This window comes from Oncorhynchus mykiss, chromosome 2, assembly GCF_057628025.1.
Source record: "Oncorhynchus mykiss isolate SJ-2025 chromosome 2, ASM5762802v1, whole genome shotgun sequence".
NCBI lineage: Eukaryota > Metazoa > Chordata > Actinopteri > Salmoniformes > Salmonidae > Oncorhynchus > Oncorhynchus mykiss.
In genome coordinates, this window is record NC_143023.1 from 100,971,797 (window position 1) to 100,991,366 (window position 19,570).

Here is a 19,570-nt window from a genome sequence, read left to right on the forward strand (position 1 = left end):
CAATGAACCATTATAGTGAAAGCTTTTCTTTTAGACTAGCAAGAAATCCACAGGGGCCGACAAATTGGATGCTGCCTGGTCTGGTTTCACGATGATGAGGATGATGCGGCTGATAGTGTTAAGTCTGCTATTGCCCTGACTGTTGATCTGGCTATGTCTAAACTACAATCCCATTTTATAGCTATGCAGGAATCTCTTGCTGATTTAAAACTTGTTCTTAATACAGGCAAAATATATTACGTGTTGTTTTTAAGCTCTCGTAAAGAATGTTTTAGGTGAGCTATTTGTTCAGTCATTAGATGGTTCCCCAATGGAACGTGTTCCTGCATATAAATACTGAGGCATTTGGATTGACGTTTATAAAACATAGAGATGATCTGGTTAAGAAGATAAGATGTAAAGTTGTCTTTTTCTACAGAAACAGATGGTGTCTTTCTCTGAGCAGCAGGAAACAGATGGTGTCTTTCTCTGAGCAGCAGGAAGCAGATTATCCAGTCAACCTTTTGATCTGTTGTTGATCATGGTGATGTTATTTATCAAAGTGCTGCTGCTAAAACTCTTAAACCTTTGGATTCCATCTCCCATAGTGCCCTTCGTTTTGTTACAGGTGACATGTTTTTATACTCATCACTGTATCCTGTATCAAAAGGTTGGCTGGAGTTGGCTAAAGACCTGTAGATCTCTACATTACTCCCTTTTTGTTTACAAGTCCCTATTTCATAAACTCCTGTATTTTCTAACTTTGCTGTTGAAGGATAGACACCTGAGTTGCCCAACCGGTTCACAGGATTGGTTAACTCTTGAGGTTCCTTGGGTCTTCAAAGAACTAGATACATCTGCTTTTGGTTTTAATGCACCGTCTTCCTGGAACACAATTCTAAATACATTTCATCTTGATGTTCTGGTGTCGTTCGGGAAATTTAAAGTATTGATCGGGGACGTATTTGTGGAGGAATGTAACAGGTTTTCTGGGGGATTTGTTATGTTTTATTTGTGCTTATGTAAATGTGATATTTCATTTTTTTTTATTTATAATAAAATTGCTAAAATAAAAACAAAACTATTTTTGCTTTGTCATTTTGGGGTATTGTGTGATTGATGAGGGTTATGTTTTTTAAATCCATTTTAGAATGAGGCTGTGACATTAAAAAATGCGGGAAAAGTCAAGCGGTCTGAATACGTTCCGAATGCACTGTAGTATACACACTACCAGTCAAAAGTTTGGACACACCTACTCATTCAAGGATTTTTCAATTTTTTTACTATTTTCTACATTGTAGAATAATAGTGAAGACATCAAAACAATGAAATAATACATAATACAAACTACCTCATACGTCCAGTCAATTGTATGAGTTACCTTCAGCAGATACCATCGTGTTGCTAAGAGTCTCCCCTTTCCACAGAGGGGTCAGTCATACTATTCTCTGGACCAAACATGTGGGTTATCCAAAACAAATGTCTTTCAATTCTTAAAACTAAGAAATCTTATTCAATCTCTTCAACAGAGTCTGGATGAACGTAAAATATCAAGCTTTGAACAAATACAGAAAGAAGTTGGTTGCCATGTTATATATATCAAGGGTTGATTGAATTTCTACCTGATAGCTCAGAACTTATTAGGAAACAATGGGAAACAGAGCTCAAAGAAGAAATTAGTGAGAACTATTAGTAACATATATGTACAAATGTTCACATTTTCTTCTACAACCTTAGACATAAGTTATTGCAATTCAAGATAATTTTCTACACTACTGCCAAAATTAATGTAATGCAGCCAGAGAAGCAGTATCTCTTCTAGAATAACATGAGTACCGGCACACAGTGCTTGACTTGGATTAGAATAGGTGCCGGTACTCATTTTGGGTGCCAGTACTATCTATTGTTATGTGCAGGAGCTTCACAATACTTTTGAATGTATATTCTATAAGAGGAACAGGAACTCAAGCAGTAGAACATTTAAGGTGCTGGTAATCAGCTCCGGTGAGCTCCTGTCCAAGTCAAGCACTGCCGGCACCTCTTATAGAATAATATGAGTACCTTCACCTCTTATAGAATAATATGGGTACCTTCACCTCTTATAGAATAATATGAGTACCTTCACCTCTTATAGAATAGTAAGAGTACCATCACTTCTTATAGAATAATATGAGTACCTTCACCTCTTATAGAATAATATGAGTACCTTCACCTCTTATAGAATAATATGAGTACCTTTCCCTCTTATAGAATAATATGAATACTGGCACCTCTTATATAATAATATGACTACCTTCCCCTCTTATAGAATAATATGAGTACCTTCACCTCTTATAGAATAATATGAATACCTTCACCTCTTATAGAATAATATGAGTACCTTCACCTCTTATAGAATAATATGAGTACCGGCACCTCTTATAGAATAATATGAGTACCTTCCCCTCTTATAGAATAGTAAGAGTACCTTCACCTTTTATAGAATAGTATGAGTACCTTCCCCTCTTATAGAATAATATGAGTACCTTCCCCTCTTATAGAATAGTATGAGTACCTTCCCCTCTTATAGAACAATCTTCTTCAACAGTGTGTGTGCACCTTTTTTATTCCATTTCAAGCGTTGCCTAACCACTAATGAAATCCGGGTTGTGTCACTAGTAGCCCCCTATTCTCTATATAGTGCGCTACTTTTCACTAGAGCCCTATGAACCCTAGGAAAAGTAGGTCCCTACTGTTCCTTAGAGCCCTATGAACCCTGGGAAAAGTAGTGCACTATAAAGGGAATAAGGTACCATTTTGGCCGCATTTTCAATTAATATCTACAGATTATACAACCATAAAAAAAGAGCACTGAACTCTGCGACCTTGGAGAAGTCCTTCAGGAAAAGATACAAAGTGACCCAAAGAAATAAATCAATTAGTAAAATATTTAGCATTAGAGAGATGCTGAATGTCCGCTGGTCATTTAATCAACAGTCATCAAAAGACTCAAACTGTTACATTAGAAGTTTTGTTCAAACATAATTAACAAAAATACAGTAGTAAAATCTAGTTTCTATTCAAAAATACTGATAAAAATGTACATATAAAATGTACATATAAAAATGTACATGATCCTGCAATATAATAAGAATGAACAAGAACTACAACACAAAACATAACTACAACACAAAACAGGAACTACAACACAAAACAGGAACTACAACACAAAACAGGAACTACAACACAAAAAATAACTACAACACAAAACAGGAACTACAACACAAAACATAACTACAACACAAAACATAACTACAACACAAAACAGGAACTACAACACAAAACATAACTACAACACAAAACAGGAACTACAACACAAAACATAACTACAACACAAAACAGGAACTACAACACAAAACATAACTACAACACAAAACAGGAACTACAACACAAAGCATAACTACAACACAAAACATAACTACAACACAAAACAGGAACTACAACACAAAACATAACTACAACACAAAACAGGAACTACAACACAAAACAGGAACTACAACACAAAACATAACTACAACACAAAACAGGAACTACAACACAAAACATAACTACAACACAAAACAGGAACTACAACACAAAACAGGAACTACAACACAAAACAGGAACTACAACACAAAACATAACTACAACACAAAACAGGAACTACAACACAAAGCATAACTACAACACAAAACAGGAACTACAACACAAAACATAACTACAACACAAAACATAACTACAACACAAAACAGGAACTACAACACAAAACAGGAACTACAACACAAAACAGGAACTACAACACAAAACATAACTACAACACAAAACATAACTACAACACAAAACAGGAACTACAACACAAAACATAACTACAACACAAAACATAACTACAACACAAAACATAACTACAACACAAAACAGGAACTAACAGGAACTACAACACAAAACATAACAGGAACTACAACACAAAACATAACAGGAACTACAACACAAAACATAACAGGAACTACAACACAAAACATAACAGGAAGTACAACACAAAACATAACAGGAACTAAACAAAACATAACATAACATTTGCATCCCCTTTGTTGGCTTTGATCTGTAGAGGACTTTCCCCTCCAATATGGTTCTGTGGTTCTATGATTCCATGGTTCCGTCGTTCTATGGTTCTAGTACACTGGGGTGGCATTGCGGATCGCACAGCAGAGAACCATGGTGAATATCATCTCAAAGATCTACAGAGGAAGAAGAAGAGGAAGGTCTTTATCAAGACTTCAACATCTGTCCTCACACAGTCAGGACAGCAGAGGTCAGGAGAACCTTTCTGTCTGTGCAGATAGTAACTGTCACAGGGCTCCAGAGTTGTGTTTACTGTAGCGCAGTGGATTATAGAATATAACTGAAAAATAATCCAGGAGCGTCTCCATGGTAACACCGCTCACCATGATGACAGCGACCACCAGGGCAGCTAGACCAATCAGGCAGAGCTTCTCGGAGAAGAGGTCCTTCAGCTTCAGATGACAGCTCTAGTGGGAGGGGAACACAGGGAGGGGATAAGGACCAACACGTAAACACTTGTTTTTTCCTCCTGTCATATTTATGTGCTGTGTAAAGCATTCATTTAAACAGAACATAGAGATTTACAGGAAAAAGGATTATGATCCCCCTTCCAGGAGAGAATGCTGTTTTTTGGGGGGGGGGTCGCCAAATTTTATGCAAATCCAAATATTCTGAAAACATCCATTTGAACTACCTCACCAAATATCAAAACATTGGAAAGGGAAGGTAAAGGGGGATACCTCGTCAGTTGCACAAATGAATACGTATCCGTAATTGAACCCAAACCCTCTGAATCATTGGACATTGACCTGGGCAACAACGCGATGCGTGAACTGTACCTGAGGTTTCAACAAGGCATCGTCCTGGGTCTTCTTGGGACACAGAGCTCCGGCTACTTGTTTGAATAAGGGGGAGTCGTCTCCTTTACCACAGCAGTCCAGCTGAGGACACATGTAGAGACAACCGGTCAGCCATCGATTGATTGATTGATTGATTTTTCTCTCCCCCAGCCCTCCCTCAGTTCTACAGAACCGTCACAGTACAACGATCGCGTTGAGGAGAATACATTTTATAAAAGGTATTGTTCCAAAAATAAGACCACGGTTATCATGAAATAACTCAAAGATAATTAGTTTTCCCTCAGCAATAACAGATCCATTTTCAACAATGGGCTGCGTTTACACCAGCAGCCCAATTCCTTCCTGTCATCCAGGACCTCTATACCAGGCGGTGTCAGAGGAAGGCCCTAAAAAATTGTCAAAGATTCCAGCCACCCTAGTCATAGACTGTTCTCTTTGCTACCACACGGCAAGCGGTACCGGAGCGCCAAGTCTAGGTCCAAGAGGTTTCTAAACAGCTTCTACCCCCCAAGCCATAAGACTCCTGAACACCTAATCAAATGGCTACCCAGACTATTTGCATGACCCCCCCCCCCCCCTTTATGCTCCTGCTACAGTACTCTCTGTTATTATCTACGCATAGTCACTTTAATAACTCTACCTACATGTACATATTACCTCAATTGCCTCGACTCACCGATGACCCCCACATTGACTCTGTACCGGTACACCCTGTATATAGCGTCCACATTGACTCTGTACCGGTACCCCCTGTATATAGCCTCCACATTGACTCTGTACCGGTACACCCTGTATATAGCGTCCACATTGACTCTGTACCGTAACACCCTGTATATAGTCTCCACATTGACTCTGTACCGGTACCCCCTGTATATAGCCTCCACATTGACTCTGTACCGGTACCCCCTGTATATAGTCTCCACATTGACTCTGTACCGGTACCCCCTGTATATAGCCTCCACATTGACTCTGTACCGGTACCTCCTGTATATAGCCTCCACATTGACTCTGTACCGGTACCCCCTGTATATAGCCTCCACATTGACTCTGTACCGGTACCCCCTGTATATAGCCTCCACATTGACTCTGTACCGGTACCCCCTGTATATAGCCTCCACATTGACTCTGTACCGGTACCCCCTGTATATAGCCTCCACATTGACTCTGTACCGGTACCCCCTGTATATAGCCTCCACATTGACTCTGTACCGGTACCCCCTGTATATAGCCTCTACATTGACTCTGTACCGGTACCCCCTGTATATAGCCTCCACATTGACTCTGTACCGGTACCCCCTGTATATAGCCTCTACATTGACTCTGTACCGGTACACCCTGTATATCGCCTCGCTATTGTTATTTACTGCTGCTCTTTAATTATTTGTTACTTTTATTTCTTGTTTTTTTTTTAGGTGTTTTTCTTAAAACTGCATTGTTGGTTAAGGGCTTGTAAGTAAGCATTTCACTGTAAGGTCTACAGCTGTTGTATTCAGCATTTCACTGTAAGGTCTACAGCTGTTGTATTCAGCATTTCACTGTAAGGTCTACAGCTGTTGTATTCAGCATTTCACTGTAAGGTCTACAGCTGTTGTATTCGGCGCATGTGACCAATACAATTTTATTTGACTTGATTTTATATTTTTTAATTAACAAATAGTTTTTTTTTTTAACTAATCACATCAGATCCTTTCAGATGAGCTCTTTTTTTTCCAGAGCTGATCTGATTGGTCAAAAGACCCAATGAATAAATAAAAGATCAGAATTGGGCTGCCTGTGTAAAAAAAAAAAACGCAGTCATTTGTGATCTTCAGGATCTACGGGAATAGCTCGTGTTTTATAATCACATTACTACATTATCGCTACAACTCTGTTAACCACTTTAACAGATTGAGATGATGATGAAATCAGCCAGAGGTCAGAGGTCAGAGACCTACCGTCTCGTGGAACACTTCTAGGACTTTGATAGCAGCTGTTTTGCTGGAAGAGTCTACAACGTCCACTGACTTGATGTACGCCGCGTCATAGAAGTTTATCATCTCCTTGGAGATCTGGAACAAACGGAGATAGCAGAGTTTGGTAGAGTCCATGTGTGTGTTTGTGTGTGTGTGTGTGTGTGTGTGTGTGCGTGTGTGTCTTACTGTGTCACGGTTACTAAATCCCCAGATCCCAGCAGCCACCTCACAGGCGAAGAGGCACACCAACAGGAAGAAGAACTGAAAGAGAAAGACAAAAGAGAGATTCATTTGTCAAGCTTTTTTAAAATGGGGTAATCTCAGGGCTTTACTTTACTGAAGGCCAAAACTTGATCTTCCACAAAAATGATTGGTCCCAGAGAGAGAGAGAGAGAGTACAGGCTCAGTGAGCACAACCTTGCCATTGAGAAGGGTAGACACAGGAAAACCTGGCTCCCTGTAGAGGGAAAGGCTGTGCAACCACTGCACAACCTGAGACAGAGCTGCATTTCCATCGCTGCATTTCATTCTCATTTGATTTATTTTTTTATTGCAAATATCCAAAATAAGCTTTGGCAATATGTACATTGTTACGTCATCCCAATAAAGTGAATTGAATTGAATTGAGAGGGAGAGCTGTGTTACTGAGAGAGAGAGAGAGAGAGAGAGAGAGAGAGAGAGAGAGAGAGAGCTGTAGGGCTGTGTTACTGAGAGAGAGAGAGAGAGAGAGAGAGAGAGAGAGAGAGAGAGAGAGCTGTAGGGCTGTGTTACTGAGAGAGAGAGAGAGAGAGAGAGAGAGAGAGCGAGCGAGGGAGAGAGAGAGAGAGAGAGAGCTGTAGGGCTGTGTTACTGAGAGAGAGAGAGCTGTAGGGCTGTGTTACTGAGAGAGAGAGAGAGAGCTGTAGGGCTGTGTTACTGAGAGAGAGAGAGAGAGAGAGAGAGAGCTGTAGGGCTGTGCTACTGAGAGAGAGAGAGAGAGCTATAGGGCTGTGCTACTGAGAGAGAGAGAGGTGTAGGGCTGTGCTACTGAGACAGAGAGCTGTAGGGCTGTGCTACTGAGAGAGAGAGCTGTAAGGCTGTGCTACTGAGAGAGAGAGCTGTAGGGCTGTGCTACTGAGAGAGAGAGCTGCAGGGCTGTGCTACTGAGAGAGAGAGCTGTAGGGCTGTGTTACTGAGAGAGAGAGCTGCAGGGCTGTGCTCCTGAGAGAGAGAGAGCTGCAGGGCTGTGTTACTGAGAGAGAGAGCTGTAGGGCTGTGCTACTGAGAGAGAGAGCTGAAGGGCTGTGTTACTGAGAGAGAGACCTGCAGGGCTGCTACTCTCCCATGTTTCGAGGTCTGTTAATATTGCTGTCCATCCAGGGACGCTGCACTGTGGCTGACCCTGTGCATCTCTCCGTGTATGTATATCTGGATGTGTTAATAGATGCAGAAAAAAACACATTTATTTTCTAACCAATAGATAATAAAATATATATTCTATTCCTGAGAGAGAGCGCCGTTGGCCCGAGCTACACTCCAATGTTGAGAGGCGTGCCCTGAAAGACAAGCGGTGTTGTCCTGCTGCCCTCTAGTGGTCACTCACTCACCGTTCCAAGGAGGCACTGAGATTCCTGGATGGCACCATAGCAACCAAGGAACCCTACAATCATCATCACAGCTCCCACAGCAATCAGGATGTACACGCCTAGACAAAAAAAGACACAACTCCATTGGTCCCACAGTGAATTTTTTTTCTCACTATTTACATTCATCTACTTGCCCTGCCGTCATTTTGACATTTTCTTTTTAGGACATCCAGGGTTACAAATACAATACAAAACAATTTGACATAAACAGTTCCATTCACGAATGTTATGAAACAAATGTCAAGAAACAAATAAGGTCCTCCAAGCTAAAACATGATTAAAAAATATATAATCTAATCAAGTACAATGTTATTGGTCGCAGACACATACTGTATTTAGCAGATGTTATTGCGGTTGTAGTGAAATGCTTGTGTTCCTAGCTCAAACAGTTTTTATTTTTTAGTTATTTTATTTTACCTTTATTTAACCAGGTAGGCCAGTTAAGAACACCTTTATTTAACCAGGTAGGCTAGTTGAGAACACCTTTATTTAACCAGGTAGGCTAGTTGAGAACAAGTTCTAATTTACAACCCGCGACCTGTCTAAGATAAAGCAAAGCAGTTCGACACGCACATTGACATTGACTGTATGTTTGTTTATTCCATGTGTAACTCTGTGTTGTTGTATTGTGTCGAACAGCTTTGCTTTATCTTGGCCAGGTCGCAATTGTAAATGAGAACTTGTTCTCAACTAGACTACCTGTTTAAATAAAGGTGAAATAAATAAATAAATAAAGCAAACAACAACAGAGTTACACGTGAAATAAACAAAACATACAGTCAATAATACAGTATAAAAATAAGTATATATACAATGTGAGCAAATGAGGTGAGATAAGGGAGGTGAAGGCAAAAAAAGGCCATGGTGGCGAAGTAAATACAATATAGCAAGTAAAACACTGGAATGGTAGATTTGCAGTGGAAGAATGTGCAAAGTAGAGATAGAAATAATGGGGTGCAAAGGAGCAAAATAAATAAATACAGTAGGGGAAGAGGTAGTTGTTTGGGCTAAATTATAGATGGGCTATGTACAGGTGCTGATATCTGTGAGCTGCTCTGATAGCTGGTGCTTAAAGTTAGTGAGAGAGATATGAGTCTCCAGCTTCAATAATTTTTGCAGTTCGTTCCAGTCATTGGCAGCAGAGAACTGAAAGGAGAGGCGGCCAAACGAGGAATTGGCTTTGGGGGTGACCAAAGAGATATACCTGCTGGAGCGCGTGAAACGGGTGGGTGTTGCTATGGTGACCAGTGACCAGTGAGCTGAGATAAGGCGGGGCTTTACCTAGTAGGGTCTTGTAGATAACCTGTAGACAGTGCAGCAGTATCTAACAATACCCAAAATACACACACATTTAAAGTAAAAGAACGGAATTAAGAAATATAATGATGTTAGGATGAGCAATGTCAGAGTATATACCTTGTTGTTGAATCTTGTTATGTTCATACAAATATTTACACATGTTAAGTTTGCTGAAAATAAACGCAGTTGACAGTGAAGAGGACGTTTTTGTTGAGTTTATAAACTACACAGTGCCTTCGCAAAGTATTCAGACTCCTTGACTTTTTCCACATTTTGTTACGTTACAGTCTAATTCTAAAATGGATTAAATTATTTTTTCCCCTCATCAATCTACACACAATAACCCATAATGACATTACAATAACCCATAATGACATCACAATAACCCATAACGACATCACAATAACCCATAATGACATTACAATAACCCATAATGACATCACAATAACCCATAATGACATCACAATAACCCATAATGACGAAGCAAAAACTGGGTTAGAAATGTTTGCTACTTCATAAAATAAAAATCTATTATAACCATTTACATAAGTATACAGACACTTTACTCAGAACTTTGTTGAAGCTCCTTTTGGCAGTGATTACAGCCTTGATTATTTTTGGCACACCTTTATTTGGGGCTTGGCACACCTGTATTTGGGGAGTTTCTCACATTCTTCTCTGCAGATCCTCTGTCAAGCTCTGTCAGGTTGGATGGGGAGCGTTGCTGCACAGCTATTTTTAGGTCTCTCCAGAGATGTTCAGGTTCAAGTCCGGGCTCTGGCTGGGCCACTCAAGGACATTCAGAGACTTGTCCCGAAGCCACTCATGCGTTGTCTTGGCTGTGTGCTTAGGGTCGTTGTCCTGTTGGAAGGTGAACCTTTGCCCCAGTCTGAGGTCCTGAGCGCTCTGGGGTAGGTTTTCATCGAGGATCTTTCTGTACTTTGCTCTGCTCATCTTTCCCTCGATCCTGACAAGTTTCCTAGTCCCTGCCGCTGGTTCTCCCATCTCCACAAAGGAACTCTAGAGCTCTGTCAGAGTGTCCATCAGGTTCTCCCTGATCAAGGCTCTTCTCCCCTGATTGCTCAGTTTGGAGGGGCGGCCAGCTATAGGAAGAGTCTTGGTGGTTCCAAACTTCTTCCATGTAGCAGTGATGCCACTGTGTTCTTGGGGAACTTCAATGCTGCAGAAATGTTTTGGTAGGCTTCCCCAGATCTGTGCCTCGACACAATCCTGTCTCGGAGCTCTACGGACACTTCCTTCTACCTCATGGCTTGGTTTCTGCTTTGCATTGCACTGTCAACTGTGGGACCTTAATAAATAGACAGGTGTGTGCTTGTTCCAAATCATCTCCAATCAATTGAATTTACAACAGGTGGACTCCAATCAAGTTGTAGAAACATCTCAAGGATGATCAATAGAAACAGGATGCACCTGAGCTCAATTTAGAGTCTCATAGCAAAGGGTCTGAATACTTATGTGAATCAGGTATTTTTATTTATAATACAACTTCAAAACTGTTTTCACTTTGTCATTATGGGGTATTATGTGTAGATTGCTGAGGATTGTTGTTATTTAATCCATTTTAGAATACGGCTGTAACGTAACAAAATGGGGAAAAAGTGGAGGGGTCTGAAAACCTTCCGAAGGCACTGTATATGTGTGATGTGATGCATATATGTGGAGGGGTGGAGGGGTCTGAAAACCTTCCGAAGGCACTGTATATGTGTGATGTGATGCATATATGTGGAGGGGTGGAGGGGTCTGAAAACCTTCCGAAGGCACTGTATATGTGTGATGTGATGCATATATGTGGAGGGGTGGAGGGGTCTGAAAACCTTCCGAAGGCACTGTATATGTGTGATGTGATGCATATATGTGGAGGGGTGGAGGGGTCTGAAAACCTTCCGAAGGCACTGTATATGTGTGATGTGATGCATAGATATTATGAACAGTATGTAGATAGAATATGTAGTATATATATGTAGAATACAGGGATGTAAAATTATGGTTGCCTTGACTAGAATACAGTACTTACATATAAAGTGGGTAAAACAGTATGTAAACATTATTAAAGGGACCAGTGTTCCATTATTAAAGTGACCAGTGTACCATTATTAAAGGGACCAGTGTTCCATTATTAAAGTGACCAGTGTTCCATTATTAAAGGGACCAGTGTTCCATTATTAAAGTGACCAGTGTTCCATTGTTAAAGTGACCAGTGTTCCATTGTTAAAGGGACCAGTGTTCCATTATTAAAGTGACCAGTGTTCCATTATTGAAGTGACCAGTGTTCCATTATTAAAGTGACCAGTGTTCCATTATTAAAGTGACCAGTGCTACATTATTAAAGTGACCAGTGTTCTATTGTTAAAGTGACCAGCGTTCCATTGTTAAAGGGACCAGTGTTCCATTATTAAAGTGACCAGTGTTCCATTATTGAAGTGACCAGTGTTCCATTATTAAAGTGACCAGTGTTCCATTATTAAAGTGACCAGTGCTACATTATTAAAGTGACCAGTGTTCCATTGTTTAAGTGACCAGCGTTCCATTGTTAAAGGGACCAGTGTTCCATTATTAAAGTGACCAGTGTTCCATTATTGAAGTGACCAGTGTTCCATTATTAAAGTGACCAGTGATTCCATTATTAAAGTGACCAGTGTTCCATTACTGAAGGGACCAGTGTTCCAGTATTAAAGGGACCAGTGTTCCATTATTAAAGTGACCAGTGTTCCATTATTAAAGAGAGCAATGTTCCATTATTAAAGTGACCAGTGTTCCATTATTAAAGTGACCAGTGTTCCATTATTAAAGTGACCAGTGTTCCATTATTAAAGAGAGCAATGTTCCATTATTAAAGTGACCAGTGTTCCATTATTAAAGTGACCAGTGTTCCATTATTAAAGTGACCAGTGTTCCATTATTAAAGTGACCAGTGTTCCATTATTAAAGGGACCAGTGTTCCATTATTAAAGGGACCAGTGTTCCATTATTAAAGTGACCAGTGTTCCATTATTAAAGTGACTAGTGTTCCATTATTAAAGGGACCAGTGTTCCATTATTAAAGGGACCAGTGTTCCATTATTAAAGGGACCAGTGTTCCATTATTAAAGGGACCAGTGTTCCATTATTAAAGTAACCAGTGTTCCATTAATAAAGTGACCAGTGTTCCATTATTATAGTGACCAGTGTTCCATTATTAAAGTGACCCGTGTTCCGTTATTAAAGTAACCAGTGTTCCATTATTAAAGGGACCAGTGTTCCATTATTAAAGGGACCAGTGTTCCATTATTAAAGGGACCAGTGTTCCATTATTAAAGGGACCAGTGTTCCATTATTAAAGGGACCAGTGTTCCATTATTAAAGTGACCAGTGTTCCATTATTAAAGGGACCAACCAGTGTTCCATTATTAAAGGGACCAATGATTCCATGTCTATAGGGCAGCAGCCTCTAAGGTTCAGTGCTGAGTATCCAGATGGTAGCTGGTTAGTGACAGTGACTAAAGTCTGGGAAATTCTTTGTCTGCAGTCCAGCGTGCTGCACTATAAGCACATAGGAATGCATCTTGGTTTATGTGGGAAACACCAGCAGGTGGCAGTATGAGAACCCCATACAGAAACAAACTATTGAAATGGAATTCTTTGTCTTTTTCCAGGTGGCTTCCCTGTCCAGCGATATGACATGTGAGATGAAGAGGGCATCCCGTAATATCCTGTTACTGGGACAGGATGACTGACCAGATCCATCCGGACTGAGAGGGAGGAGGGAGAGCACACGCATGCACGCACACACACACACACACATACATTACACACACACAAACATTACACACACATTACACACACACACACACAAACATTACAAACACACACACACACACACACACACACACACAAACATTACACACACACACACACACACACACACACACACACAAACATTACACACACACACACACACACACACACACACACACACACACACACACACACACACACACACACACACACACACACACACACACACACACACACACACACACTGACAGCGACGTAGACCGAGCCAGGAAATTCCCCCCTCCCCTCTCCACATAAACGGAAATATACCACTTCTCCTTCCCGAGAAAACTGAAAGCCATTCCCAGGCATCTCGGTATTCCCGTTCAAACCGGAAATGTTAGCACATGGTCCTCTATAGTTAGTAGAACATGGTCCTCTGTAGTTCAGTTAGTAGATCATGGTCCTCTGTAGTTCAGTTAGTAGAACATGATTCTCTGTAGTTCAGTTAGTAGAACATGGTCCTCTGTAGTTCAGTTAGTAGAACATTGTCCTCTGTAGACAGTAGAACCTGGTCCTCTGTAGTTCAGTTAGTAGAACATGGCCCTCTGTAGTTCACTTAGTAGAATATGGTCCTCTGTAGGTCAGTTAGTAGAACATGGTCCTCTGTAGTTCAGTTAGTAGAACATGGTCCTCTGTAGTTCAGTTAGTAGAACATGGTCCTCTGTAGTTCAGTTAGTAGAACATGGTCCTCTGTAGTTCAATTAGTAGAACATGGTCCTCTGTAGTTCAGTTAGTAGCACATGGTCCTCTGTAGTTCAGTTAGTAGAACATGGTCCTCTGTAGTCAGTAGAACATGGTCCTCTGTAGTTCAGTCAGTAGAACATGGTCCTCTGTAGTTAGTAGAGCATGGTCCTCCGTAGTTCAGTTAGTATAACATGGTCCTCTGTAGTTCAGTTAGTAGAACATGGTCCTCTGTAGTTCAGTTAGTAGAACATGGTCCTCTGTAGTTAGTAGAACATGGTCCTCTGTAGTTCAGTTAGTAGAACATGGTCCTCTGTAGTTAGTAGAACATGGTCCTCTGTAGTTCAGTTAGTAGAACATGGTCCTCTGTAGTTAGTAGAACATGGTCCTCTGTAGTTAGTAGAACATGGTCCTCTGTAGTTCAGTTAGTAGAACATGGTCCTCTGTAGTTAGTAGAACATGGTCCTCTGTAGTTCAATTAGTAGAACATGGTCCTCTGTAGTTCAGTTAGTAGAACATGGTCCTCTGTAGTTCAGTTAGTAGAACATGGTCCTCTGTAGTTCAGTTAGTAGAACACGGCTTTTACAATGTTCGGATAATGGATGCAATTCCCAGGACCACCCATATGTAATTCAGACACCCACACACACACAAACATACACACTGGCAGCAACCAGGACCCAGAAAGGAAATCCCTCCCTCCCTCTCCCAAGAAACGTCCTCCCTTGGTGCCATCTGAACTTAAACCTCCAAACAGTATGACCTGACTTCCTTCACAGCAACCCGTGAACAACCATGTCGACCTCTGTATTTCCCTGCAGGATAACTAACTCACACCAGTCAGAGTGTAGCAGGGTAACTAACTCACACCTGTCAGAGTGTAGCAGGATAACTAACTCACACCTGTCAGAGTGTAGCAGGATAACTAACTCACACCTGTCAGACTGTAGCAGGATAACTAACTCACACCAGTCAGAGTGTAGCAGGGTAACTAACTCACACCAGTCAGAGTGTAGCAGGGTAACTATCTCACACCAGTCAGAGTGTAGCAGGGTAACTAACTCACACCAGTCAGAGTGTAGCAGGGTAACTAACTCACACCAGTCAGAGTGTAGCAGGGTAACTAACTCACAGCAGTCAGAGTGTAGCAGGGTAACTAACTCACACCAGTCAGAGTGTAGCAGGGTAACTAACTCACACCAGTCAGAATGTAGCAGGGTAACTAACTCACACCAGTCAGAGTGTAGCAGGGTAACTAACTCACACCAGTCAGAATGTAGCAGGGTAACTAACTCACAGCAGTCAGAGTGTAGCAGGGTAACTAACTCACACCAGTCAGAGTGTAGCAGGGTAAGTAACTCACACCTGTCAGAGTGTAGCAGGGTAACTAACTCACACCAGTCAGAGTGTAGCAGGGTAACTAACTCACACCAGTCAGAGTGTAGCAGGGTAACTAACTCACACCAGTCAGAGTGTAGCAGGGTAACTAACTCACACCTGTCAGAGTGTAGCAGGGTAACTAACTCACACCAGTCAGAGTGTAGCAGGGTAACTATCTCACCAGTCAGAGTGTAGCAGGGTAACTATCTCACACCAGTCAGAGTGTAGCAGGGTAACTAACTCACACCAGTCAGAGTGTAGCAGGGTAAGTAACTCACACCAGTCAGAGTGTAGCAGGGTAACTAACTCACCCCAGTCAGAGTGTAGCAGGGTAACTAACTCACACCAGTCAGAGTGTAGCAGGGTAACTATCTCACACCAGTCAGAGTGTAGCAGGGTAACTAACTCACAGCAGTCAGAGTGTAGCAGGGTAACTAACTCACACCAGTCAGAATGTAGCAGGGTAACTAACTCTCACCAGTCAGAGTGTAGCAGGATAACTAACTCACACCAGTCAGAATGTAGCAGGGTAACTAACTCACACCAGTCAGAGTGTAGCAGGGTAACTAACTCACACCAGTCAGAGTGTAGCAGGGTAACTAACTCACACCAGTCAGAGTGTAGCAGGGTAACTAACTCACACCTGTCAGAGTGTAGCAGGGTAACTATCTCACCAGTCAGAGTGTAGCAGGGTAACTATCTCACACCAGTCAGAGTGTAGCAGGGTAACTAACTCACACCAGTCAGAGTGTAGCAGGGTAAGTAACTCACACCAGTCAGAGTGTAGCAGGGTAACTAACTCACCCCAGTCAGAGTGTAGCAGGGTAACTAACTCACACCAGTCAGAGTGTAGCAGGGTAACTAACTCACCCCAGTCAGAGTGTAGCAGGGTAACTATCTCACCAGTCAGAGTGTAGCAGGGTAACTATCTCACACCAGTCAGAGTGTAGCAGGGTAACTAACTCACACCAGTCAGAGTGTAGCAGGGTAAGTAACTCACACCAGTCAGAGTGTAGCAGGGTAACTAACTCACCCCAGTCAGAGTGTAGCAGGGTAACTAACTCACCCCAGTCAGAGTGTAGCAGGGTAACTAACTCACACCAGTCAGAGTGTAGCAGGGTAACTAACTCACACCAGTCAGAGTGTAGCAGGGTAAGTAACTCACACCAGTCAGAGTGTAGCAGGGTAACTAACTCACCCCAGTCAGAGTGTAGCAGGGTAACTAACTCACACCAATCAGAGTGTAGCAGGGTAAGTAACTCACACCAGTCAGAGTGTAGCAGGGTAACTAACTCACCCCAGTCAGAGTGTAGCAGGGTAACTAACTCACACCAGTCAGAGTGTAGCAGGGTAACTAACTCACACCAGTCAGAGTGTAGCAGGGTAACTAACTCACACCAGTCAGAGTTATGTCTTCCATGTCTCTATATACAGTGTTGTAACGATGGGAAAATAGTTAAAGTACAAAAAGGAAAATAAATAAACATAAATATGGGTTGTATTTACAATGGTGTTTGTTCTTCACTGGTTGACCTTTTCTTTTGGCAACAGGTCACAAATCTTGCTGCTGTGATGGCACACTGTGGTATTTCACCCAGTAGATATGGGAGTTTATCAAAATTGGATTTGTTTTCAAATTCCTAGTGGATCTGTGTAATCTGAGGGAAATATGTGTCTCTAATATGGTCATGCATTGGGCAGGAGGTTAGTAAGTGCAGCTCAGTTTCCACATCATTTTGTGGGCAGTGTGCACATAGCCTGTCTTCTCTTGAGAGCCACGTCTGCCTACGGCGACCTTTTTCAGTAGCAAGGCCAAGCTCACTGTACATAGTCAAAGCTTTCCTTAATTTTGCATCAGTCACAGTGGTCAGGTATTCTGATGTTTAGGCCGAGGAATGTAAAGTTTCTTGTGTGCTCTAATGACAACGGTGTCTAGATGGAATTTTTATTTGTGGTCCTGGCGACTGGACCTTTTTTGGAACACCATTATTTTGGTCTTACTGAGATTTACTGTCAGGATCTGTGCAAAAGATCTAGGTGCTGCTGTATTGGTTGGGGACAGAAACACCAGATCATCAGCAAACAGTAGACATTTGACAGATCAGATTCTAGTAGGAGAGAGGCCAGGAGCTGCAGACTGTTCTAGGCTTAAGCTGCCTCTCTGTTTCCCTGTGGAAAGATGTGTGTTTTTTGCCAATTTTAAATGCACACTTGTTGTTTGTGTACTTTGATTTTATAATGTCGTATGTTTTCCCCCAACACCACTTTCCATCAATTTGTATAGCAGATCCTCATGCCAAATTGAGTCAAAAGCTTTTTTTTAAGTCAACAAAGCCTGAAAAGACTGCATTTGTTTTAGTTTGTTTGTCAATTAGGGTGTGCAGGGTGAATACGTGGTCTGTCGTATGGTAAATTGGTAAAAATCAAATTTGACATTTGCTCAGCACATTGTTTTCACTGAGGAAAGTCTGCTGTTAATGATAATGCAGAGGATTTTCCCAAGGTTGCTGTTCACACATATCCCACGGTAGTTATGGGGGTCAGATTGGTCTCCGCTTTTGTGAATTGGGGTTATTAGTTCTTGGTTCCAAATATTGAGGAAGATGCCAGAGCTGAGGATGATGTTAAAGAGTTCAAGTATAGCCAATTGGAATTTGTGGTCTGTATATTTTATCATTTCATTAAGGATACCATCAACACCACAGGCCTTTTTGGGTTGGAGGGTTTATATTTTGTCCTGTAGTTCATTCAATGTAATTGGAGAATCCGGTGGGTTCTGGTAGTCTTTAATAGTTGGTTCTAAGATTTGTATTTGATCATGTATATGTTTTTTCTGTTTGTTCTTTGTTATAGAACCAAAAAGATTGGAGAAGTGGTTTATCCACACATCTCCGTTTTGTATAAATAACTCTTTGTGTTGTTGTTTGTTTGTGTTTTCCAATTTTCCCAGAAGTGGTTAGATTCTATGGATTCTTCAATTACATTGAGCTGATTTCTGACGTGCTGTTCCTTCTTTTTCCGTAGTGTATTTCTGTATTGTTTTAGTGATTCACCATAGTGAAGGCGTAGGCTCAGGTTTTCTGGGTCTCTATGCTTTTGGTTGGATAGGTTTTTCAATTTCTTTCTTAGGTTTTTGCATTCTTCATCAAACCATTTGTCATTATTGTTCATTTGTTCATTATTGTTCATTGTCTGCTTTAAAAATTTTGATTTGATAGGGAAGCTGAAAGGTCAAATATACGGTTTAGGGTTTTAACCTCTAGGCTGGGGGGCGGTTTTTTCAAGTCCGGGTGAAAAGTGTGCCCAAATTAAACTGCCTGCTACTCCGGCCCAGAAGCTAGGATATGCATATCATTAGTAGATGTGGATAGAAAACACTCTGAGGTTTCTAAACCTGTTTGAATGATGTCTGTGAGTATAACATAACTTATTTGGCAGGTGAAACCCTGAGGACAAACCATCCAGGAATTTTTTTTGTTGAGGTTACTCTCTTTTCAAAGGTTCTTCTATGTAGATCTAGAGTTCTATGGCACTTGCTTTGCAGTTCTTACCGCTTCCACTGGATGTCAACAGTCCTCAGAAATTGGTTGATTGATTTTCCTTTGAGAAATGAAGAAGTAGCCCTGTTCAGAACGAGGGTCGAGTCTAGTGTACTGTTGTGGTTGGGGCACGCGACCTGAAAGCTCGCTCCACTTTGTTTTTATCCGCTATTGAACGAACGCAGTTTATCCCGTCTTAAATTTGATCGATTATTTACGTTTAACTGCCAGGTCGAAGTTGTAAAATGAGAACTAGCAAACCTGGTTAAATAAAGGTTCAATAAAAAATAAATAAAATAAAATAAAAAAAGGATTTCACCTTCATTATTACAGCGAAAATG

General features: G+C 41.2%; 1 protein-coding gene across 1 annotated transcript in view; it reads right to left on the reverse strand.

Annotated features, from left to right (window-relative positions):
- Positions 1–2,566: 2,566 nt before the first annotated feature.
- The window catches only part of LOC110501188 (CD81 antigen), a 27,253-nt gene continuing 10,249 nt past the window's right edge, over positions 2,567–19,570 (reverse strand). Inside the window, exons 3-8 of the mRNA XM_036961174.2 lie at positions 8,455–8,552; positions 7,055–7,129; positions 6,851–6,964; positions 4,896–4,997; positions 4,440–4,523; positions 2,567–4,232 (exon numbers count right to left, since the gene is read on the reverse strand). Coding sequence (XP_036817069.1) covers positions 4,167–4,232; positions 4,440–4,523; positions 4,896–4,997; positions 6,851–6,964; positions 7,055–7,129; positions 8,455–8,552 — 539 coding nt within the window. The 3' untranslated portion in view covers positions 2,567–4,166. The remainder of the gene's footprint in view (positions 4,233–4,439; positions 4,524–4,895; positions 4,998–6,850; positions 6,965–7,054; positions 7,130–8,454; positions 8,553–19,570) is intronic.